This window comes from Rattus norvegicus, chromosome 7 (assembly GCF_036323735.1).
Source record: "Rattus norvegicus strain BN/NHsdMcwi chromosome 7, GRCr8, whole genome shotgun sequence".
NCBI lineage: Eukaryota > Metazoa > Chordata > Mammalia > Rodentia > Muridae > Rattus > Rattus norvegicus.
Window position 1 is genome coordinate 1,131,048 of NC_086025.1, and position 22,575 is coordinate 1,153,622.

General features: G+C 48.4%; 2 protein-coding genes across 26 annotated transcripts in view; one reads left to right on the forward strand and one right to left on the reverse strand.

Annotated features, from left to right (window-relative positions):
- The window catches only part of Baz2a (bromodomain adjacent to zinc finger domain, 2A), a 38,131-nt gene extending 23,671 nt beyond the window's left edge, over positions 1-14,460 (forward strand). For 7 of the 12 annotated variants that reach the window (XM_039078958.2, XM_063263394.1, XM_039078962.2 and 4 more), the window contains 21 exons: positions 310-418; positions 568-669; positions 818-1,034; positions 2,892-2,992; positions 3,263-3,328; positions 3,589-3,804; positions 3,922-4,176; positions 5,841-6,055; positions 6,384-6,458; positions 6,597-6,777; positions 6,878-6,937; positions 7,112-7,256; positions 8,182-8,843; positions 8,958-9,204; positions 9,299-9,454; positions 9,531-9,682; positions 10,181-10,470; positions 10,561-10,840; positions 11,234-11,472; positions 11,561-11,704; positions 11,828-14,460. In XM_039078958.2, coding sequence (XP_038934886.1) covers positions 310-418; positions 568-669; positions 818-1,034; positions 2,892-2,992; positions 3,263-3,328; positions 3,589-3,804; positions 3,922-4,176; positions 5,841-6,055; positions 6,384-6,458; positions 6,597-6,777; positions 6,878-6,937; positions 7,112-7,256; positions 8,182-8,843; positions 8,958-9,204; positions 9,299-9,454; positions 9,531-9,682; positions 10,181-10,470; positions 10,561-10,840; positions 11,234-11,472; positions 11,561-11,704; positions 11,828-11,993 — 4,078 coding nt within the window. In that variant the 3' untranslated portion in view covers positions 11,994-14,460. Of the gene's footprint in view, positions 1-287; positions 419-567; positions 670-817; positions 1,035-2,891; positions 2,993-3,262; positions 3,329-3,588; positions 3,805-3,921; positions 4,177-5,840; positions 6,056-6,383; positions 6,459-6,596; positions 6,778-6,877; positions 6,938-7,111; positions 7,257-8,181; positions 8,844-8,957; positions 9,205-9,298; positions 9,455-9,530; positions 9,683-10,180; positions 10,471-10,560; positions 10,841-11,233; positions 11,473-11,560; positions 11,705-11,827 lie in introns of all 12 variants that reach the window. The other 5 variants (XM_039078960.2, NM_001107158.2, XM_039078959.2 and 2 more) reach the window with 4 other exon arrangements.
- The window catches only part of Rbms2 (RNA binding motif, single stranded interacting protein 2), a 56,451-nt gene continuing 48,068 nt past the window's right edge, over positions 14,193-22,575 (reverse strand). For 5 of the 14 annotated variants that reach the window (XM_006240744.5, XM_063263084.1, XM_063263085.1 and 2 more), the window contains 8 exons: positions 22,337-22,416; positions 22,139-22,248; positions 21,782-21,922; positions 20,150-20,227; positions 19,475-19,585; positions 18,816-18,896; positions 18,373-18,457; positions 14,193-18,112 (listed from right to left, as the gene is read on the reverse strand). In XM_006240744.5, coding sequence (XP_006240806.1) covers positions 18,377-18,457; positions 18,816-18,896; positions 19,475-19,585; positions 20,150-20,227; positions 21,782-21,922; positions 22,139-22,248; positions 22,337-22,416 — 682 coding nt within the window. In that variant the 3' untranslated portion in view covers positions 14,193-18,112; positions 18,373-18,376. The remainder of the gene's footprint in view (positions 18,113-18,372; positions 18,458-18,815; positions 18,897-19,474; positions 19,586-20,149; positions 20,228-21,781; positions 21,923-22,138; positions 22,249-22,336; positions 22,417-22,575) is intronic. The other 9 variants (XM_063263087.1, XM_063263086.1, XM_039078542.2 and 6 more) reach the window with 6 other exon arrangements.

Consider the following 22,575-nt stretch of genomic DNA (forward strand, 5'->3'; position numbering starts at 1 on the left):
TCTTATACTTTGTTCTGCACTGAGCCAGGGCAGTTAGGAATCCCAACTCTCGTTTCAGTAGCTTTACAAAAAGGGTGGGGGGGGTCTTAGTACATATCTGCCATTTAGTGCAGAGTTTCCTCCTGAAATACTGTCTTCGACTCAGACACTGTGTGCCTGTTTCTGTATACAGGATTATGTAGGACTGACTGCATGCAGGGCTAGTGAGACAGCTGGAGGGGGAATCTACTCAGTGGGCTTGGCTCCTGGGTGGCATGGGAGTGGGTAGTGGTGTGACCTGGTGGCAGGGCCCATGTGCTTCTCTGGCAGGTGGCGAAGAGAAGTGCGCATTAAGAAGGGCAGCCATCGGTGGCAGGGGGAGACTTGGTATTATGGCCCCTGTGGGAAGAGAATGAAGCAATTTCCAGAAGTTATCAAGGTAAGAGCAGTGGTAGCTTATTTTTAAAAAGGCCTTTTTCTTGGGTCCCAGGAGAGCAGGCAGCATTCTCTCCTTTGGGGCATGTGCTGCTGCTGACAAGGCCGTGTAGTAGCTATGACTTCACTAATGCCATTCACTTTTCCTCTCAGTACCTGAGCCGAAATGTGGTGCACAGTGTCCGCCGAGAGCACTTCAGCTTCAGCCCCCGAATGCCTGTTGGAGATTTCTTTGAAGAAAGAGATACACCAGAGGTGCTGGCCAAAGGATTAGATAGTTGGGAACAAATTATAACTTCCTTTTATGGAGTTAGGTAGCCCAAGGAGTATGGGACACTTTAGAGGGCTTAGTGACCTGCACAGATCACTGTCTCCTCATAGCTCAGTGTCCCTGTTCCTTTAGGGCTTGCAATGGGTCCAGTTGTCAGCAGAGGAGATTCCTTCCAGGATTCAAGCCATCACTGGCAGACGAGGCCGACCTCGAAACAGTGAGAAGAGCAAGGACAAGGACAAGGAGGTCCCCAGAGTGAGGCGGGGCCGGGGCCGGCCTCCTAAGGTCCAAGTGCCTGGACTGCTGACTGAAACGGACAACCGACTTCCAAAAAAACTGGAAACCCAAGGTACAGTGTGACTGTAGCTCAGACACCCTGCTCCTTCAGGAGCTGTTGCTGAATTGCTGATACCGGTTTTCCCAGGAAGGACTGACATTTGGACAAATGAACCTAAATCCATTCTCGCTCCTTGGAAGGTGTGAATAGAACCCCAGCTCTTTGCTACTTTTTTACCCCCAGGCAATTTCTTCCTTCTGAGTTGTGGGTTATTCCCACATACAGTAATGGCCAAAGGAGAAGGCTGCTATGGTTTTTCTTGTCTATCAGCTCTTTGCTTAGACTGAATTTTTTCATATAATTTCCGTGATTTATATTGTAGCGTCTTCAATTCACACCTGAATCCAAAAGGTTTTTGGAACACTACTTTAGTGGGATAGATAAATAGGAAAATGTCTTAATTTTTTTAAATAAACATTGCTTAAAAATGCATCCACTGTGCAGTGTGCAGAATACGAAATAGTTTTTAAAATTCCATTCACAGTCCTAGCTCTTTCTGGCTGTATCTTTTTTTCTCTCCCATGTTGAGGACCAATCTAGGACTTTAAACATTCGTCTAGCAAGTCCTCTGTAAACACTAAAATCCCAGCCTGTGTAGAAGTGTTTTGCCCTAGGCATTACCTAGGTACCTGTGACGGCCATAGCAGGGCGTGAGATTCCCTAGAACTCAACTTGAGGTTGGTTGTGAACTGGGAATGGACTCCATGTTCTGTGCAAGAGCAGGAAGAGCTCTTCACAGCTGAGCATCCCTCCAACTCATCTTCATCTCAGCAAAAGCTTTCGTTTTGTTCTGTTTTGTTTTTGAGACAGGGTTTCTCTGTGAAGCCCTGTGAGCTCAAGAACTCACTCTGTAGACCAGGGTGGCCTTGAACTCAGATATCTGCTCCTGCCTCCCAAGCACTGGGATTAGAGGTGTTTTCCCACTGCCCAGCTTAACAAAAACATTAAGTGATTTATTTGCCCCTAATAGTTTAAAAGGTCCCTGTAAAAATGTATGGTGACAACCACATGGTGGCTCACAGACATCTGTAATGAGATCTGATGCCCTCTTCTGGTGTGTCTGAAGACAGCTACAGTGTACTTACATATAATAAATAAATAATTCTTTTTTTTTTTTTCCGGAGCTGGGGACCGAACCCAGGGCCTTGCGCTTGCTAGGCAAGCGCTCTACCACTGAACTAAATCCCCAACCCTTAATAAATAATTCTTTAAAAAAATGTATGGTGATGTTTATGTATCAGAAATGAAGGAATAGGTACTGTCAGGTCAAAGTGTTAGAATTATTTGCAGATGTATACTTTGATTCAGATCTCTCAGTGGATTGAGCTGTGGAAGCTGAGCATAAGCACTGGCTCTGACAGTAGTGAGCTGATTCTCTGATAGAGTCCATTATCATTCTAGTGTACACTAAAGATGTCAGTATTATAAAACAGTAGTATCCTCTTTCCCTGACAGTTTAGAATCCTGGTTCTGTTCTCAGCTCTCTTTACACTAAAGTCAGGCAGTGTGCATCAGTCTGTGTATTGCATACACATCTGCATAGCCGGGGGAACGACAGGTTATAAAGACATTCTGCAGTTGTAGCCACCTTTCCATCAGCTGGGCCACTTGCGAGGCAGTTGAGATGGAGTGAGTCTGTGGCTCCTGGGCTGGCAGTACTGTTGGAGCACTTTGTGCAGCTGCCTCAGCAGAGGCCTCTCACACCGCTGTATCTCCTAAATGTTTTATTATGTCTACTCAAAACAAAAACCAAAAAACCTTGGTTCTAGTGCTGCAGGAGAAGCCAACTTTGTAATAGGCATGCACTGCTGTGGGTGCCACGCATGGTTTTCTCTCTCACTTCTTTGAATTTCCTTCCTGCCGTCACAGAAACACTGAGTGAGGAAGATAAAGCAAAGATGACTAAGAGCAAAAAGAAGGTGAGGCAGAAGGTTCAGCGGGGAGAGAGTCAGCCTCCTGTCCAAGGGCAGGTGAGGGCTATCAGCCTGCCGCACAACCCGTCCCCGAATTTCCACCCTTACTGTCTGTCACTCATTCAGTGGGCTTCCCTAGGCTCGATTTAAAGTGGGCTTGATCAAGACAACATGGGCATCTCTAGGGCGGGAGACTGGAGCCATTGCTAACTCCTTATAGTCCCATCCCACCTCTCCTCCCCAGCACCCTCTCCTATTTTCAAATCCTAGCCCAAGCAAAGGTGCTTTCAGAGTTTGAGGAGAAATGACTTCCCTTATGGTTTACAGGCCAGAAACAAGAGGAAGCAAGACACCAAGAACTCAAAGCCGAAGGACACTAAGAGGAAGTTCAAGGTATCTACACCAATACGTGTCCCAAGTGTGATTCTTTTTCCAAGGTGCATTGTGCATGCTAGATAAGCACTCTACCACAAAGCTAAATTCCCATCTCTCAAGTCTGATTGTAAAGCACCACAGAGATTGTCTAAACACACCATGTCAGTCAGTGTTACAGTTACATTTTAGACTCGAGTTTGTGAGGAACTAGGATTGGGCGCAGCTAGACAGGTGTCCTTATGCACGTACTTGTTTGTCCTTTCTCCCTGGGTGGGTAGGCTGAGAAAGAGAAGATGAAGACAAAGCAGGAGAAGCTGAAGGAAAAGGTGAAGAGGGAAAAGAAAGAAAAGGTAAAAGTGAAGGGAAAGGAAGAGCCCAGAGCCAGGCCATCCTGTAGAGCTACACAGAGGCGACTGGAGGAGCGGCAGAGGCAGCAGGTCATCTTGGAGGAGATGAAGAAGCCCACGGAGGATATGTGTCTGGCTGACCACCAGGTATTAAGGGTCATGGAAGGGCCAGTTGTGAGGACGTTTCTATTACCAGAAGGACAATATCTAGATAGTGCCTCCTGGTAAGTCAAACAGGATATCCATGTGCTTTTCTCTCTCCAGCCCCTGCCTGACTTCACACGCATCCCTGGTTTGACACTGTCCAGCAGGGCTTTCTCAGATTGCTTGACCATCGTGGAGTTCCTGCACAGTTTTGGCAAAGTGCTAGGCTTTGACCTTACCAAAGATGTTCCTAGTCTCGGAGTCCTGCAGGAGGGGCTCTTATGTCAAGGTGACAGCTTGGACAAAGTGCAGGACCTGCTGGTCCGGCTCCTGAAGGCTGCACTTCACGATCCTGGTTTGCCCTCCTACTGTCAGGTGAGCGTTCCCAGGCCTGTGTTACATATAGTTTAGCTCTCTCTTTGAGAACACTTAAAAGCTTCCCTTAAAGAACCCACAGAAGTGGGGCTGGGGATTTAGCTCAGTGGTAGAGCGCTTACCTAGGAAGCGCAAGGCCCTGGGTTCGGTCCCCAGCTCAAAAAAAAAAAAAGAACCCACAGAAGTAAGGGAAATGTAGCTGCTTCCTGTTTCTAGCTTTTCTATGCCTTTTTCTCTGCAAGGCTTCCTTTGTTCATTTTCTTTTTCTTACTTTGCAGTTTCTTTTTGTTGTCTTTCGCCTTTTTCTTTTTCCTTTTTTTTTTTTTTAAGATTTATTTATTTTATGTATGGGAGTACACTGTACTGTAGCTGTCTCCAGACACAGAAGAAGACATCAGATTTCATTACAAATGGTTGTGAGCCACCATGTTGTTGCTAGAATTTGAACTCAGGACCTCTGGAAGAGCAGTCGGTGCTCTTAACTACTGAGCCATCTCTCAATCTCCCTTTTCACCTTTTTCTTTTTCTTTTTTTTTTTCCGGAGCTGGGGACCGAACCCAGGGCCTCTACCACTGAGCTAAATCCCCAACCCCTCACCTTTTTCTAGTAACTTTTTTCCTTAATTTTTTATTTATTCTATGTGTAGACATGTTTTACCTGTCTGTGTACGTATGTGCCTGGTACTACACAGACCACAAAAAGTTGTTGGATCCCCTGAGATTCAGAGTTACAGGCAGTTGTGAGCTGCCGTATGGATGCTGGCAATTTAGCCCAGGTCCTCTGGGAAAGCAAGCCATCGACCACCGCCCCAACTGCTGAGCCATCTCCTCAGCCCATGTCCTGCAACTTTCATTCTTTTTCTCTTTTTTTCCCACAAATAAATTTCTTTTTTTTTTTTTTTTGTTTTTTTTTTGTTTTTTTTTTGTTTTTTTTTTGAGCTGGGGACCGAACCCAGGGCCTTGCGCTTCCTAGGTAAGCGCTCTACCACTGAGCTAAATCCCCAGCCCCCACAAATAAATTTCTTATAGCTAGCTGTGGTAGTGCACACCTTTGGTCTCAGTGACTGGGAGGCAGAGGCAGGTGGGCCTTTTTTAGCCTGTTCTGCAGAGCCAAGTTCCAGGAGAGCCCAGGCTACATAGAGAGTCCCTGAGCTCCCCACCCCCCACAAAAAGGAAGGGTGGGTTAAAAATGTATTATTAAGGTTTAGTTTTATTTTACACAGTTGAGTGTTTGCCTGCATACACATGTGTGTGGTGTGTGTGCCTGGTGACAGTGCAGTCGGAAGACAAGGTTGGTCCCCTGTAGCTGCATTATAGACAGTTTGTAAACGGCCATGTGGGGGTTAGAACCAGACTGTATCCTAGGAAGAGGAATAGCTCTCTCTCTGAAATCCTAAAGTGTTTAAAATTATATTTATCTATTGTGTGTGTGCTTGCATGCATGTATGTGTATGGTCACAGGACAACTTGAGGGGAATCAGTTCTTCCATCAAGTGTGTCTGGGAATTAAAGGTATTCACATCAGACTCAATGGCACGTTTCATGATTGCCAGAGCCGTCTTGCTAACCTCGTTCCTTTCTCTTAACCCTGAGATTTTCCCAGTTTCCCCAACTTGAGTTGTTCCTATTTCCCTTCTCATTTCCACTATGCTTCCTTCCAAACAGTCCCTAAAGATCCTGGGGGAGAAGGTGTCAGAGATCCCATTGACCAGAGACAATGTGTCTGAGGTACTGCGCTGCTTCCTCATGGCATACAGAGTGGAGCCGTCCTTCTGTGACAGTCTGCGAACTCAGCCTTTTCAGGCCCAGCCGCCTCAGCAGAAGGCTTCTGTCCTAGCCTTCCTTGTGCATGAGCTCAACGGCTCCACCATTGTCATCAAGTGAGAGCTTGGGTGGGAACGGTCAGTCCTGGGCCGTGTGTGTGTGTGTGTGTGTGTGTGTGTGTGTGTGTGTGTGTGTGTGTGTGTGGCGGGGGGGGGGGGGGGGCGGCTAGGCAGAAGTCCCGGGGAGGATGTGTCTGTTGCTTGATCTTTCTTCTCTGAGGATGCTGGAATGACTTGGCATAGACTTATTGTAAGCCTGCCTTTGTCATTCATTCTGTTTGAACTGGACTGAAAATTCCCACAGCTCCTTTATCTATCTATCTTTCTTTTTTTCTTCTTTGCTCTGCCACTTCTCCTTCAAAAATCACCCCATGTTCCCCTGCAGTGAGATTGACAAGACTCTGGAGAACATGTCTAGCTACAGGAAAAACAAATGGATTGTTGAAGGCCGACTCCGGAGGTAGGGGCAGGACAGAGTAGAACCCAGAGGGAGGGTGAGGCATTAGCCAGGGCTCTGGAAAATGCAAATTTCAAGTGTTTCTTTTTTGGCATTATATTATTCTTCACCAGAGTCTTCTCCTAATCTCTATTTCTTAAGACTGAAAACTGCCCTAGCCAAGCGAACTGGGCGGCCTGAAGTTATGATGGAAGGGGTAGATGACAGCCTGGGACGGAGGCGCAGCTCTCGGATCATGGAGGAGACCAGTGGCATAGAAGAGGAGGAAGAGGAGGAAAATACAGTAGCTGTTCATGGCCGCAGGGGTCGAAGAGATGGGGAGGTGCAGACCAAAGTGGAAGGAGAGGGGGTTGGAAAGTTCACTTTTTCGTTTTTGGATCTGGCAGCTCTCCTTTTCTCATTATCTGCTCGTCTCTGTGCAGGTTGATGTTGCAGCATCTAGCATCCCAGAGCTAGAGCGCCAGATAGAGAAACTCAGTAAGGTACAGTTCTTAGTCTCACAAGACTTGGGAATGTGGGTTGGGTAAGAACTGATCACTTTCTTCAGATGATATCAGTTATGTAGGGGAGTTGATAAGCTTCAGTTCTCTCCCAGATACTAAAATTCATCAGGCCACGATGGAAATGGTTTTTATTCTTTTTCAATTCCTATCCAGCGTCAGCTCTTCTTTAGAAAAAAACTGCTTCACTCGTCCCAGATGCTTCGGGCAGTGTCCTTGGGTCAAGACCGCTTTAGACGCCATTACTGGGTCTTACCGTGTCTTGCTGGTATCTTTGTGGAAGGATCAGAGGGGAGTGCAGGTAGGTGCAACTGTGGGAGCTTGGGGCGAAGTCCAAACAAAAGTGAGCACTTGCTTCCTTCCTAGTCCTTCTGGGCTTTGACTGAAGAGTCAGGCTACCTCTGCTGTCACACAGCAGCCACATGCTATACTAGATGTACTCCATAAGGCAGCTGAGGACTGGGGCTGGAGAAGGCAGAGGTTAAGATCATGCACTGCTTTTCCAGAGGACCTGAGTTGGGTTCCCAGCACCACACGTCTCACAGCCACCTGTAACTTCAAGGATTCAGTCCCTGTGGCCTCCACAGGCACCTGCACACACATACACATAATTAATTTCTTTCAAAGACTACAAAAAATTATAATGGGTTTATACTCTTTAGTGCTTAATAGACCTTAGGTGTAGCTTCTTGGCAGGTGTTAACACAATATTCTGGGGTTGATCCCAGACATAGAAAAGAGGACTGATCTGAGCATTTTGATGAACACTGACCCCAGAGCTTGGGAGGCTGCAGCAAGAGGCTCTGGAGCTCAAAGCCAGACTGTCTTAGGAAAGAGTGCTCAGCCAGCGTCATTCCTCAGTGAAGACGTTTAAGATTATGCTGTGGTTAGACATCTTTATAGCAAAAGATTCTTCCTGGGAGAGGCAGAGGCCAGGTGATCCTTTGATATCATGGCCAGCCACGGTGACAGACTATCTCAAAACAAACAAATGGTTTCTTCCTCAGATACTCTGTTCATGGGCATGTAAGGGTGATAATCAGCAGATCTGAAAAAGCAAAATTTTTTTTTCCTTTTTTTCTAGCAAGCGCAAGGCCCTGGGTTTGGTCCCCAGCTCCAAAAAAAAAAAAAAAAAAAGCAAGGATGTTCTGTTCATAGACCTCATTCTTCTCCACTCTACAACAGTCTGTGTGTATCAGTCTTATGCTCTGTGTTTCTCTTTCCAGTTACTGAAGATGGAATAAAGCAAGAAACCGAGTCCTTGATGGAAGCAGTCACTTCAACGCCCAGCTCTGCCCAAGTCTCTGTAAAGAGGGAGCCAACGGGCTCTACCACCTCTACTTCTCCTGCCCGGTCCCGAGGGCGACCTCGAAAACCTAAGCCAGGGTCTCTGCAGCCTCAGCACCTTAAGTCCACCATTAGAGAACATGATTCAGAACAAGCCCAGTCTCAAGCTCACCCAAGAGCTCAGCCTCAGCCCCAGCCTCAGCCCCAGCCTCAGCCTCAGCCTCAGACTCCTATCCAGCCTCATCTTCAGTCAAGTAACGGGTTCCTAGAACCGGAAGGTTCCCCTTTCTCTCTGGGTCAGAGCCAGCACGACCTCAGCCAGTCTGCCTTCCTGTCTTGGCTGAGCCAGACTCAGAGCCACAACTCCCTGTTGAGCAGCTCAGTCCTCACGCCTGATAGCAGCCCCGGAAAATTAGACTCTGCTCCATCTCAGTCCTTAGAGGAGCCAGAGCCTGATGAGACACAACCCTGCCCTGGTCCTCAAGGTCCGTGGTTTAACTTCTCAGCCCAGATACCCTGTGATGCTGCTCCTACACCACCTCCTGCAGTGTCTGAGGACCAACCTACTCCCTCCCTCCAGCTGCCTGCCTCCTCTAAACCAGTAAGTAGCCAAATCAAACTGCTCTTTGTCTTGCCCCAGGCTCCCATATCTGGCTGTGAGGCTGTAGCCTGAAGTAGGAAAGATGTAAACTCCTTCATGTCTTCTGATTTGTAGATGAATACACCAGGTGCTGCCAATCCTTGTTCTCCAGTGCAGCTTTCTTTCACCCACTTACCTGGAGGGGGCCCTAAGAGGCTATCTGGGGACTCTGAAGAAATACCACAGAGTCCCACAGGGCTGGGACAACCAAAACGGAGAGGGAGACCTCCTAGCAAGTTCTTCAAGCAGGTGGAGCAACATTACTTAACCCAGCTGACAGCCCAGCCTATCCCCCCTGGTGAGCAAGCTTGGCTAGGACGGGGTAAGCATGGAGGTAATTACAGTCTCCACTGTGGGCCGTGTGCCTGGTGCCTGCTTCCCATGCCTTGGCCCATGTGCTTATCCTCTGTACATAGATATGTGCTCAGGCTGGTGGTGGATCCGAGATCCTGAGACACTGGATGTCCTGCTCAAGGCGCTGCATCCCCGAGGCATCCGGGAGAAGGCGCTTCACAAACATCTTAGTAAGCACAAGGACTTTTTGCAGGAGGTTTGTTTGCAGCCCTTAACTGGTAAGTAAGACCTCGACCCCAACCTGGTCTAGAGGAGCTGCTGTGCACAGGCCTTTATGGACTACTCTCTTCCTAGACCCCATCTTTGAGCCCAGTCAGCTGCCTGCCTTGGAAGAAGGAATTATGAGTTGGTCCCCCAAAGAGAAAACTTTCGAGACAGACCTGGCTGTGCTTCAGTGGGTGGAGGAGCTAGAACGGCGAGTCGTCCTCTCTGATCTGCAGATTCGGGTACCTGGGGTCGGCATTGGGGAGCGAGTTGTTTAGGGGAGGATTTGATTTTAATTTTTGTTTTTGTTTATTTTTATGTGTGTGGATGTTTTGCCTGCACTTAGTTTATGTAGTACATGTGTGCCGTGTCCTCCCAGGCCAGAAGTGTCAGATCCTCTCGCATTGGCCTTCGAGACAGTTATGAACCCCATGATGTGTGTTCTGGGAATTGAACCTAGGTCCCTTTGAGAAATAGTCTGTACTCTTAATTACTGCGCCTTCTTTCCAGCCCTAGGTTCTAGTTTTTGATACAGGGTTTTACTCTAGCTCAGAGTGGCCTGGGACTCAAGGCTTTCTTTCTGTCTTAGCCTTCCAGGTGTTGGGATTGCAAACATGAGCCACGCACCTGGCTGGGGGAAGGTGGCAGGACAAGCCCTTGGTTTCCTCTTCCTGAGTGATCTACCATGACATGAAATGTTTCCCTTTAAAATGTGTTCTGTTTCTCTTTCCCATCGGAAGGGCTGGACATGCCCTAGTCCAGACTCCACCAGAGAAGACTTGACCTACTGTGAGCATCTGCCTGACTCTCAGGAGGACATCCCTTGGAGGGGTCGGGGCAGGGAAGGAGCAGTGCCTCAGCGGCAGAACACCAACCCTCTGGACCTCGCTGTGATGCGATTGGCTGTTCTGGAGCAAAACGTGGAGCGGCGGTACTTGCGGGAGCCTTTGTGGGCAGCTCACGAGGTGGTAGTGGAGAAGGCCCTCCTGAGCACACCCAGTGGTGAGCCTGACAGTGCCACGACTGAGATGTGAGTGACTCCTGCTGTCTGTGCTGACTTGGGACAGGGACGACAAAGTCCTGTTCCTCACGCTAGGATCACTCACCCCTTTCCCTACAGATCCTATGAGATCACGCCTCGGGTCCGAGTCTGGCGGCAGACACTTGAGAGGTGCCGCAGTGCAGCCCAAGTGTGCCTGTGCGTGGGCCAGCTGGAAAGGTCCATCGCCTGGGAGAAGTCTGTCAACAAAGTGACCTGTCTGGTCTGTCGGAAGGGTGACAATGACGAGTTTCTCCTGCTTTGTGATGGGTGTGACCGAGGCTGCCACATTTACTGTCATCGGCCCAAGATGGAGGCTGTTCCAGAAGGAGACTGGTTCTGTGCTGTCTGTCTGGCCCAGGTAAGGCATCTGCTTTCTGATCTCTATTCTCAAACAGGACTCCATGATGTCTTCATCTGTCTTTAAGCAACAGTCCCACAGATGTCCCCTTCCCTCAGGTGCTGCTACCCAGGGATGAGCCTGGGACAGCATGTTTGAGTTGAATCTTATCTGAATAAGTCACTTACAGTCTTGAAGCCCCAGTCATTTCCTCTGTAAATAGGAAATTACTATATATATAATAGTGGTGATCACCATTCATTTTACTGACCCTACCACTGATTATTTGAATGAGTTCACATGCCGGCTTGTCTGTGAACATTGGAAGCCACAGTCTTGGGAAGCAAAATTGTGATGAGCCAGGGGTGTGACCAGCGCAGCCGCACACTGCTGCTTACCTGGGCCTCTCCTCAGCAGGTAGAGGAAGAATACACTCAGAGGCCTGCTTCTCTAAAACGAGGCCAGAAGCGGAAAAGTAGTTTTCCACTGACCTTCACAGAAGGTGACAGCCGGCGGCGGCGGCGGCGGCGAAGGATGTTGTCAAGGAATAGAGAAAGCCCAGCAGTGTCTCAGTACCCAGAAGACAGGCTATCTCCCTCCAAAAGACGGCGACTTTCGATGAGAAGCCACCACAGTGATCTCACATTTTGCGAGTGAGTTAGTGGATTCTCGGACTAGCTGGCTGTCTCTGTGCCAGAGAGGCTGTAAGAGTGAGTGTATGTGTGCTTTCTGTGTGCATAGGATCATCCTAATGGAGATGGAGTCCCATGATGCAGCCTGGCCTTTCCTAGAACCTGTGAACCCCCGCTTGGTGAGTGGGTACCGGCGCGTCATCAAGAACCCTATGGACTTTTCCACCATGCGAGAACGGCTGCTCCGGGGAGGGTAAGATGATCTCTCTCGGTTCACCCTTTCTTTCTCTCAGCTCACAGCCCCGCCCGTCTCCCCTGCCCAGGTACACTAGCTCAGACCTAACAGCTCACAGCCCCGCCTGTCTCCTCTGCCCAGGTACACTAGCTCAGAGGAGTTTGCAGCTGATGCCCTGCTGGTTTTTGACAACTGCCAGACCTTCAATGAGGATGACTCTGAAGTGGGCAAGGCTGGGCACATCATGCGCCGCTTCTTTGAGAGCCGCTGGGAGGAATTTTATCAGGGAAAACAGGCCAATCTATGAGGCAAGGAAGGTGGGAGTCACCTTGTGGCATCTTCTCCAACCTTCCAAACAAAAACCTGCCGTTCTCACCTGCTGATGGCTGCCCTGGGTGGACTCAAGTCAGACAATGCTGATTTTTGACTGCCCTCGGCAGCACCCACATCCTCTCCTTCCTAATCCCTTTTCTCCCTCCTCTTGCTCCTCAAATAAGAGATGCAGAGATGAGGTCCTTCTGGACAGAAAGCCAAAAAAGAAAGAATTTTCCTGTTTTTTCTCCCTGAGTTACAATGGAGAGAGGCAAAGAAGCCCTCCCTCCTTGTCCTAGCCTCCTCCCTTCCCTTTCCATGATGCCTCAGCTTCCTGGGGTTATTTAACAATAGCAATAGTTCTAGTGAATGTGTGAAACCGAGAAACACTCTGTACTGTGTGCGGACCCGCAGTGACGGCCAGTAAAGTGGACTTAACTCCCAGGTGTGTCGAGCCGGACACCGGGCCCTGAACATGCTGCTTTTGTCTGTGTTGAGTCCTCCCTCCTCCTCTAACTCCTCCCTATTTGTAGGGTTTTGTCCCACCCAGTAATGTAAGACTGTCGTGTACGGGTTCTTCTTTCCCTCCCTTTCCCCAGGCTTTTTGCCCTTGTGTGGAAAACAAAGTTCAGAGCTCCCCTGTCTGTGTGTCCTCATCTTCTGCCAATAGGTAACCCTCTAAGGTGTCGGCTCCTCCTCACACGCTGAGTTTCTGTGAGTCTCTAGCCTTCTCTGAAATTCAGTGACTGGGGAGCGGGCAGACAGGCAGACACCCCTAGGCCTTCCAGCCTCCTTCCCCTGCTTCCCAGACCTCCCTCTTGGGAGCTCCTCAGGGACAACGACTGCTGAGTTCGAGTGCTCCTCCGAGATGGAGGCCAGGCAGCAGTCAACTGGCCTCAGAGAGGAGGGGAGAGGTAGTGTGTGTTGTGAGTGTGAGTGTGACCCTGTAGTGTGATAGACCCATTGTTCCCCCACATGTGTTTATTCCCACCTTCCCATTGTTTCTTACCATCACTTTTTGTCTTTGGGAAAACACAGGAACTATTTTCTCTGGGGCAAAGCTGGCTCTCCTCATGGTCATTTCTTTTCCAGCCTCTTCAAACTGTGCAATCTTTTCAGCAGGAACTCCCTCTCCTCTTACTAGCTTTGAGGTTTGTGTTTTTGTTGGGAGAACTGGATCTTCCCTAAACCATGAGTGTCTGGGTTTAGCTGTGTTTTCCTTCCGCACACCGTCTTCATATCCCAGGACCCCTTCCTTCCCCAGCAGCAGAGACCCTGGAGCACAGGATGGGCAGAGAGGAGGATCTGGGTCTACCACTGCCCTGTGTGTGACTAAGCCCAGGTTAGCCCCCAGCATGAGAGGACAGCTGCTAACTCCGAGCTGTAGCCATGGGCCACTGGCCCCTGCTTTCCTGCTCAGCCAAGCCCCTCCCATCAGAAATTACGGGTACTTGCACTGGGGAGGTGGCTGCTGGCTGGCCTAAGCAGAGAGCTGAGGCATCCAAGCAATGTTCGTTCCATGGGTGGGTGGAGGATGCCAGGTGAGGCGAAGCATTCCTTGTACTCCAGCAGTACTGAAGAGCAGGGCAGTGCAGCCCCCACTCTTCTCAACCCACCCTCACCGCGCTCCCTGTTGCCTACTTCTAAAGTCGCCTTTTCTGTCGATAAACCTCAAAACTTAATTTTATTTGAGAATTTTTTTTTGCTTTTAAATAAGAGGTGGATTGAAGAATATTTGAATTGACTTTATATTATGCATAAATATTTATATTTTATCTAAATAACTGCGCTGTAACAAACTTTGTGTTAGATGTTTGGAACTGTTTCCCCTGGCATAAAGTGTACTGGAGTCATTCGTTGTTGAGGTGAGGGACAGTGGAGCCTGGGCTCTCTGCTGTGTGCTCCTCTCCCAGCCCCGCCTCTGCCCTAGGGACCAGGCACTCTGAAGGTGGAGGTCCTAGCCTTGATTTGAAGAAATGGGGGCTGAAGGGATTGTGGGGCAGGATGTGATCAAAGGGGCCATTTCTCATACTTTTCTTTCCTCATCTTCACTGCCCCTCAAGCTAGGTGGACTTTTCTCTTGTTGACAAAGAGTATTTGGTAGGGAAAGCAGGTTAAAAATAAAAAGACAGCCCTCCCCCTGCCCTTTGTGTCCCCTCCCCAGTAACAGCAAGAAACCATCAACACCAACAAGTTTCCATGTTCCTTTTACAACAAAAGGGACTTTTTATATAACCAAATGTGGTGTTTTAGTGACTTTTTGATAATGTACAGTTTTTTGTGAATTTAAATTTATTTCTTTCTATATTTTTAGGACCAATCTCATTTTTAATAAGGTTTAAAAAAAGGAAAAAAGTCTAGAGAAAAAAAAAAAAAACAAACCCGGGTTTTTGCCATGTGATGTTCCACAGGTGCGGCTGTAGAAAGTGCTTGTCATTGAATAAAGCCACATTTGATAAAGACTCAAGGAGGGTCCATGTCTGTCTCCTGAAGCAGAGGTCGCTACCATCCCTAGGATAATGACTGGGTGGGTCAGGCTCCCCGCTTGACCTGTTTTCTGGGTCTTCTGGTGTGGTAGAACACTCAGTGCCTGCTCCGAGTCAGCTGTGTGCTGTTGGGTGGGAATGGGCACGTCAGCATGGACAAGAGGTGAAGATAGGAGGTACGTTAGCAAAAGCTCTTCTAAGTCAGCCAAGGAGAGTGAGCAAGAGGTAGTGTTGATGTAGACACAGGAGAGCATAACTACAGGTTTCTGGGTAAAGGGGAAGTGTACAAAAGGCGTTTTAAGTATAAATTAGCTTCTCTCTGGGGTAACGAGTACATCCAGAAGTCATCATCCGACTGCCCAGAGGGGCAGGGGCAGGAGCAGAGCCGTCCATTCCAGCCCTCTCAGACTGCAAACCACCACCACTCAGTTCTCCTACACTCTGGGCTCTTAAACGAGGCTCCAAAACTGGCATCAGACTGCACAGCACAGCTCCCTGCTTGTCCTACAGGGACCAACCTGGAGAGTCACTCTCTAAAGCCCCCAGTAGGTGATTGGGGGCCAGTGTCACTAGAGAAGGCGCAGATCCAGGAAGAGCAGCTTGAGTTTTGAAACTGAGGACTTTGCATTTGCTCCAAGCCCATAAACACAAGGGCAGGAGAGGATGATGTGAGGCAAGTGGGTGCTTGTGTGCCTTGAGCTGTGAGACTGAGGTAGTTGAGTAATGAGGGTGAGGAAGTTTGGGGATTTGCTTGGACAGAAAATGCTTATTTTGGACAGTCAGAGCAGTGGTCACAAGGACATTGATCTTTCGCATCACCGCCACATGGAGACCACCTCTGGGGAGGTCCAGCAAAGAGCAGAGGAAACAAATTGGTCTACCTGCTTGGGGGGAGGCTCTCACAGAGCCCAGAGGCACTTGGAAGAGGCAGGCTACCCCAAAGTACAGTGGTTGGCTTGTATGGGATAGGGAAAAACTGCTGTGACAAGCACAGATTTACCTCTACACACACCATACTCTCTGACCTACCACCTACTCAACTGTACTGTTCTTGGCAACAAAATGGGGTACCCACCTGACCAGGAGGGACAGGTACAAGGGCAATAAGCTGGTCCTCTGCTCATAACACATGTGCTGTACTGCCACCCCTTATTACTGAACACTTTCCCTTTCATTGTTCCACATGCATGCCAGTGACAGTGAGATGGGGCAGGCCTGGGGTCTCATGAAGAATCACATGCCAGGTGTGAGGTCTAATGCTCTGTCTAATTGGAAGCAAAACCACAATGTACTAAAATGAGTGCAGGCGAGATGTGGAGTGCCGAGCCTCCATGCAAATGGGATTCAGGAGACACAGCATAGTGTTGTGAGCCTTGGGCAGGATGATGGAGAGGTGGCTTATAACTCATCCCTCATGGCCTGCATCCTACTTCCTGTCTCCAGTCACTGCCTTCCCGAGTAATGAGATAATGAAGAAAATAAGAGTGGATGGAAATCACCAAGCAGAAATTACACGGTGCCATTAGCAAGCACTATAAAAACAAAATTACAGGTTACCCTCATTTCCCATGCTCACACCTGTCTAACCAGAAACACTAGATTAATCTAACCAGTATATGCAAGAGGAAAACCTCAAACAGTAATTTCAAATTTTAAACCTGTCAGCCATTCAAATTGTTTTAGAACTACTGAAAAAGAAACAAGTCTTAATAGGCAGTGAAGTGGCAGCAAGACTGTCAGCTGGGCCTCCCCAGTCCACAGGGCAGAGCTCTGGGTTTGCCAGACTCTCACTGAGGGCTGGAAGCCACTGTAACTAGGCATGAACTTGCTGAGGTTGGAGGCAATGAGGAAACTCTTAATGTACTTGATGCTCTCCACTGTCCAGACTGCACAGAAGCACAGTCAGGCCAGGACACAACCACCACACTCAGCCCTTCCTCTTTCACCCTGGCCTCTGGACACACTTCCTCATCTCCATTACTGTGTCTACTGGATGTGTACCTGTGGCGTGAAGGGATATGTAACAAGTCACATTATGTGGGGAAGCTCATGCAGAAGGGAACAGTTAAAGTCAGCCATGTTTGAAGGTCCCTCCTGACCTTTGAGTGGCCAGGTTGCTGTAAGAATTGCCTTTTTATATCCTAGCACCCTGCTGTCCTTCTACAAGAAGGAAAATGATTTCCGGTGTTATGGTTCCTTGGGGAGGGAAGGGGTCCAAACACACCAGGGCTGGGCTGGGCACTCTGCAGAGAGCTCAGTCAATTCTCAAGCATGCACAGTACACACTACAGTTCTTGCTGTCATCCCTTCAAACGGTGTGTACTTGGCATGTACATACAACCAAGGGTGAGCCCGCTAAGATGGCTCCTGCTGAACTAAGTGATTCAGCAGAGTACCATTGAGTATAGCCACGTGCAGCAGGAAAGAGGCTCTGAGAACCCAGGCAAAAAAGGTCCTCCAGGAGGCAGAATGGGCCGAATTCAAAGTCACAGATGGCACTGCTGGTCAATGACATGAACAATAACAAGCTCCAAGTCCGGGGCTGGGCTGTGCTGGGCTGGGCTGGGTTTTAGTCTACACCAGATAACTGCCAGGGAGTAAGGGGTGGACGAGTAGGGTTGAGCTCTGTATTGTCAGGTGTGCAGGACCATCCTTGGCCTGTAACTAGTTACCAAGCACGTGAGATAATCCCCAGGCTTGGCAATGAAGGATGATGAACAAGATAGCAGCCTCTTGGGACAAAACAATCTCCAGGTAAAGTGGAGGGCATAGGGGCTATGAGACCTGGGGCAGGATGAAGACCCTCCAGGAGGCAGAATAGGTGTCCCAGAATGCTGAAGCTGGATGATACTTCTCAGTGGCACTTGCCACCAGATTTGGTTGAAGGTGGCTTCCAAAGGCTGCATGGTTGTCATGTCTCCTGAGGTTAAAAGTCTAGTCTCTCCTAGGACAGGAGGGCAGAGGGACGCCACCTCCACTGCCCACACTTCTCTCTACTGTGTGCTGCTCTCCCTTTCCCCCAATTCCACATGAAATTTAAATCAAATTCATAAAGTTGAAAATTGTAAAAAGGCAAAGTAGGCAGGCTCAGCTAAATAGAAATGAGAAAAAGAACAATGTGGACAAGAAGTTTAAAAAGAAAAAAACAAAACTAGACATGGCAGTGCACTCAGAGTGGGAAGGATCTCTATGAGTTCAAAGCCAGCCTGGACTGCACTGAGACCCTGCCTTAAACTGTGTCGGGGTGGTGCTGAGAGCTTTGCGAAACAAATATTTTAAACCTGCATATTTAAGACACATTGCAAATAGTCCATAACTAAACTTGGCAGGCAGTGCTCCTTCATTGACTTTCCTTCCAGCACTGCTATTTTGTCTTCTTTTTTAAAGAAATCAATCCCAACATACCCAAACCTCTTGAAGATGAGAAGCAGCTCAACTGGTGTCTTTGGGGTAGGAGAAAGGTTTCGCTGCAATTAAATACAAAGCAAGAAACTTCTTTTGCAAAAGAAAAAAGTCTTTTTGATCTTGAATGTAGTAGCACATTCGAAAAACAACATGGTTCCTCAGGTTCCATCAGCAATGGGAAAACAGCCCAAGGAGGAGTGCATAAGCTTCTTTAAGTCCGGACCTGTGAGGGAATGACAGCCAGGTGTTAGTGCTCGGTACTTTTCAGCCAGGCTTGTAACTTGCTCTTCTAGAGTCAGGAGCATCTCCAAGAGTTCATCTCTGTTTAACAAAGATGGGGGAAAGACCCTAAAGGAGGCATAAGCTGGAGAAGGTATGGAGAAGAGGTGACTATTAATTAACCCGTGGCTATAGGCAAAACCAAGCTGCAAGCAGCCCTCTCCCAGCCCAGCATAGCAGCACATCCCACCATAAAGTTCTCACCTCACTACTTGCTGAACTGGAAAGGATAGACCCCATGGTCTGAGGGGGGCTCCACTGCCAGTTGACTCTGCTGACCATTGCTCTCCTGTGTCATGGCCAAAGAAAGTTACTGAAGCATTCCTATACTCACACTGCCCACTAAAGCCTTCCCCAGTTCAGCCACTCCCCAAACGCAGGTGTGTACCCAGCATCCAGGCTGCTGGGAAGAGGACAAAGTGGTCCAGCTACCTTGGAAAATACTTAAGCAATTGCTCATATTCAGAGTATTGAGGCGACTGCAGTCACCATCCGTGTCTGAACTGAACTGAGCAGGCAGGCTAAACACCTTCCTCCTGCACTCCTCACACCCAGCAGTGAGGATGTCGGCAGTACCGAGAGAGAAGAAAGTACACAGCACGAAGATCTGCCCTTGACGTGTCCTGGCCTCACGGCAAAGCTCCTACCTCAACAGAAACACTGGAAGAAGGCACAGCTGGGTACTGGGAGATGTAAGTTCCTTGCATAGCAGCGGCTGCTGGCATGAACTGGAAAGAAAACAATGGTTCCCGCTAGTTCAAAGCCCTTGGGAGCTTTGGAAAAGAGACCTTTATTGTGGGTACTGCTTAAAAATGTTCCTGGGGTACCAAGGACACCAGCTAGAGACATGTTAACCCCTCCTTCCTTCCCTGTCTCTTCCTCCACACTCTCACTTCCCTACCATGAGCTCTCCTACACCAGTCAGGCCTAAACAAATCCTGGGCTTCATCCCTTTCCTTTTAGTGTTATGATGAGTTGTTCTAGGAAACTCGCACCGGCACCTAAGCAAATTCACAAGTGTTTACACCACACTTAGTTCTGTGAAGCGGGTATGAGGTAGGCAGGAAGGCAGAGCGGCTACATTCCCAGCTTACAGGTTCTTTTCGGTTTACCAATGGCCTTGAGCTTTTGACAGTCCTCCTGCCTCAGCCTCCCGAGTACAAGGATTAGAGGCATTTACCCCAGTGCTGAGTGTGCCTTCTTGGACCCTGAAACACTTGCGTTCCGCATAACTACTGATGCCAAGGAGCATTTTCACAGGTGCTTCTTATTCCGAAGGGGTTAATAATCCCAGAAAACCCTTTACCGTGCCCAGGCTGTTGAGTGACAGGTGCCCCAGTTGCTGAGTAAGAGGTCCCATCATGGAGGCAGGCTGGAGAGAGAGGGGGTGGTCCATCCCTGGTGTCAGAACTGAGCCCTAGAGGAGGCAATGAAGGGAGTGGTTAGGAAGCAGCCTCCTGTAAAGACACCTTAGGCAGCAACTGTGCCAAGCAGGGCCACCAACATTTTGTTTTGTTTTGTTTGTTTTGACAGGGTTACTCTGTGTGGCCCTAGCTGACCTGGAATTCTGTAGACCAGGCTGGCCTTGAACTCACAGATCCACCTGCTGCTACCACCCGAGTGCAAGGATTAAAGGTTTGTTGTCTCTACACCCAGACTTTATTTGCTTTTTAAGAATAGTTTATTAACTGCACTGGAATCAGGAAGCAAACTACACAGGAACTAGAGTACCATCTGCTGACCTTTCCAAGTCCTGAGGATTAACCTGAGCAGTACCCAGGTCTACAGTAGGAACAGCGCCCTCACCTTCTGTCTGCAGGGATCTATGTCTAAGAATAACAGACCCACAAAACTAAGGTTACTGTTGGTTTGCATAATGCACTGAGCCAAAACTCACACCCACATATCCTGCCATCAAAGCCCTTTGCTTTTCTTTACATCAAATTATCTCTTTCGCTTCTGCCCACTTCTGAACACTCACTGAAGGCTGCATGAGGTACGACTGCTGTTGCATCCAAGATGTGTTAGGTACTTGTACAGGAGATGTCTGAGTCACTCTCTGATATAATCAAAAACAAAAATGTTAACTGCCTAGGCTCAGTGACTGAGAATGTTTAGCAGAGCCCCCACCCCCACGCTGACCCTTCAAGCTGTTTACTCAGACTTGGTGCTGCATGCCTTTAATCCCAGCACTCCGGAAGCAGAGGCAGGCAGATCTGTGAGTTTGAAGGCAGCCTGGTCTACAGAGAGAGTTCCAGGACAGCCAGGGCTGCACAGAGAGACCCTACCTGGAAAAACAAACAAAAGGACAAGCTGTTTTTGCTGGGCATGGTGGTGGCACACCTTTAGTCCTAGCGTTTGCAGGGAAAAGGCAGATCAATCTCTGATTTAAGACCAGCCTGGGTGTTGGGGATTTAGCTCAGTGGTAGAGCACTTGCCTAGCAAGCGCAAGGCCCTGGGTTCGGTCCTCAGCTCTGAAAAAAAAAAAAAAAAAAAAAAAAAAAGACCAGCCTGGACTACATAGAGGGTTCCAGACTTGCCAGAGCTACATAGTGAGACCCTGTCTCAAAAACTTTAAAAGTTAAAAAGATTCGGTCCCCAGCTCCGAAAAAAAGAACCAAAAAAAAAAAAAAAAAAAAAAAAAAAAGTTAAAAAGAACAAGCTGGTAACAAACACTAGCAGCTTACTACCTTCTGAGCTCTACACACACACACAACGGGGGTGGGGTGGGATTGACTGGACGCTGGGAGGTGGCTCAGCAGCTAAGACCATGTTCTGCTCTCCCAGAGGAAACACTAATACATATAAAGTAAAAGGACTGTTAAAAAGATGATGTTGTGGGCTGGAGAGATGGCTCAGCGGTTAAGAGCACCCGACGACTCTTCCAGAGGTCCTGAGTTCAATTCCCAGCAACCACATGGGGGCTCACAACCATCTGTAAAGAGATCTGACGCCCTCTTCTGGTGTGTCTGAAGACAGCTACAGTGTACTTATATATAATAAATGAATAAATCTTTAAAAAAAAAAAAGATGACGTTGTGAGGATAACAAAATATATTAAACATGGTTACCTATTTATAAAAGTGATTCCCAAGGCCCTATTCTACCTGTATTTACCCACATGAAAGTGATATACAATGAGGGTAAAAAGAGAAGCAGGAGGGGTTGGGGATTTAGCTCAGTGGTAGAGCGCTTGCCTAGCGAGCGCAAGGCCCTGGGTTCGGTCCCCAGCTCCGAAAAAAAAGAAAAAAGAAAAAAAAAAAAAGAAGCAGGATGACTTTTTTAAAACAAAAAAACAAAAAATCAGGGTCTCTCTTAATGTAGCCTTGGTTATCTTGGAGCTATGTACTCCAGGCTGGCCTCAAACTCAGAGATCCAACTGCCTCTGCCTCCCGAGTGCTGGGACTCAAGAGGGTGTGTCCAAGAGTGTTTATATATACACACACTGTATGCATGGGCATAAATGTACATACACATACAGGAACACGTGTACTTACATACATACACATATCACGTTATGCTCCTCCCTACCATTTATTCGTGGGTGCTATATAGAGAAACTTCATATTCATTCACTTCACACACACACAGCAGGAAAAGCCTCGCACCTCACCTGGTAGGAAGACACGGGCGATGGAAGATACGGGGCTAGTGCAGACTGAGCGAGCATTCTGCTGTGGGCGAGACTGTAAGGAGCTGTGTAGAACCCATTCTGAAGAGCTGTGGTGGGGTCATAGGTCAAGGCCATTCCACCCTGTAAGAAAGAATGCAGCGTCCATATTGCCAGCCCGGAGTACCCATATGCCCCACTACAGGTTTTGGGGACTGCACTGAAGAGCGAGTAGACACTTGTTAGGGCTCAGTCGTACATCTTGCTCTCAGGCTTCCCACCTACAGGCGTAGAAGCCAGGCTGTGCCATTTCCAACTCCAATGCTTTTAGGGTTTGTGCTTCCTTGGGGATCTTTTTACCATATCTCCGTTCCTTGGCCAGGCCCGTCCATTTTGCACAAACTTTCCTTGGTTCTGTCGTTTCTTTGGCCCACCATCAGCAAATTTGCAAAGCAAGGGGTCAGAAGGTGCTGGCGAGAGAAAACACACACAGTCGCTGGGTATGGGTTCAGCGCTCACTCCTCCAGTGGCTCCCAGCCCGGGTCCCAGAGGCCTCACCTGCTACTCCAGGGGGCGTCTTTATATACTTTCCATTAAAGTGGGTGATGATGGCTTCACACTTCTCTGTGGATTCCATCCTAAGACGTACATGAGGAGTAAGGCTACCTGTCCAGGATATGTGTCCTACACATATCCAGTGAGAGAACCCAGGCTCCTAGCCCCACAAATGCTCCAGGACGTTTCTGTCATACACGTTCATTTTGAGGCACCTAGCTTTCCTCTTTGTTTTTCTACGA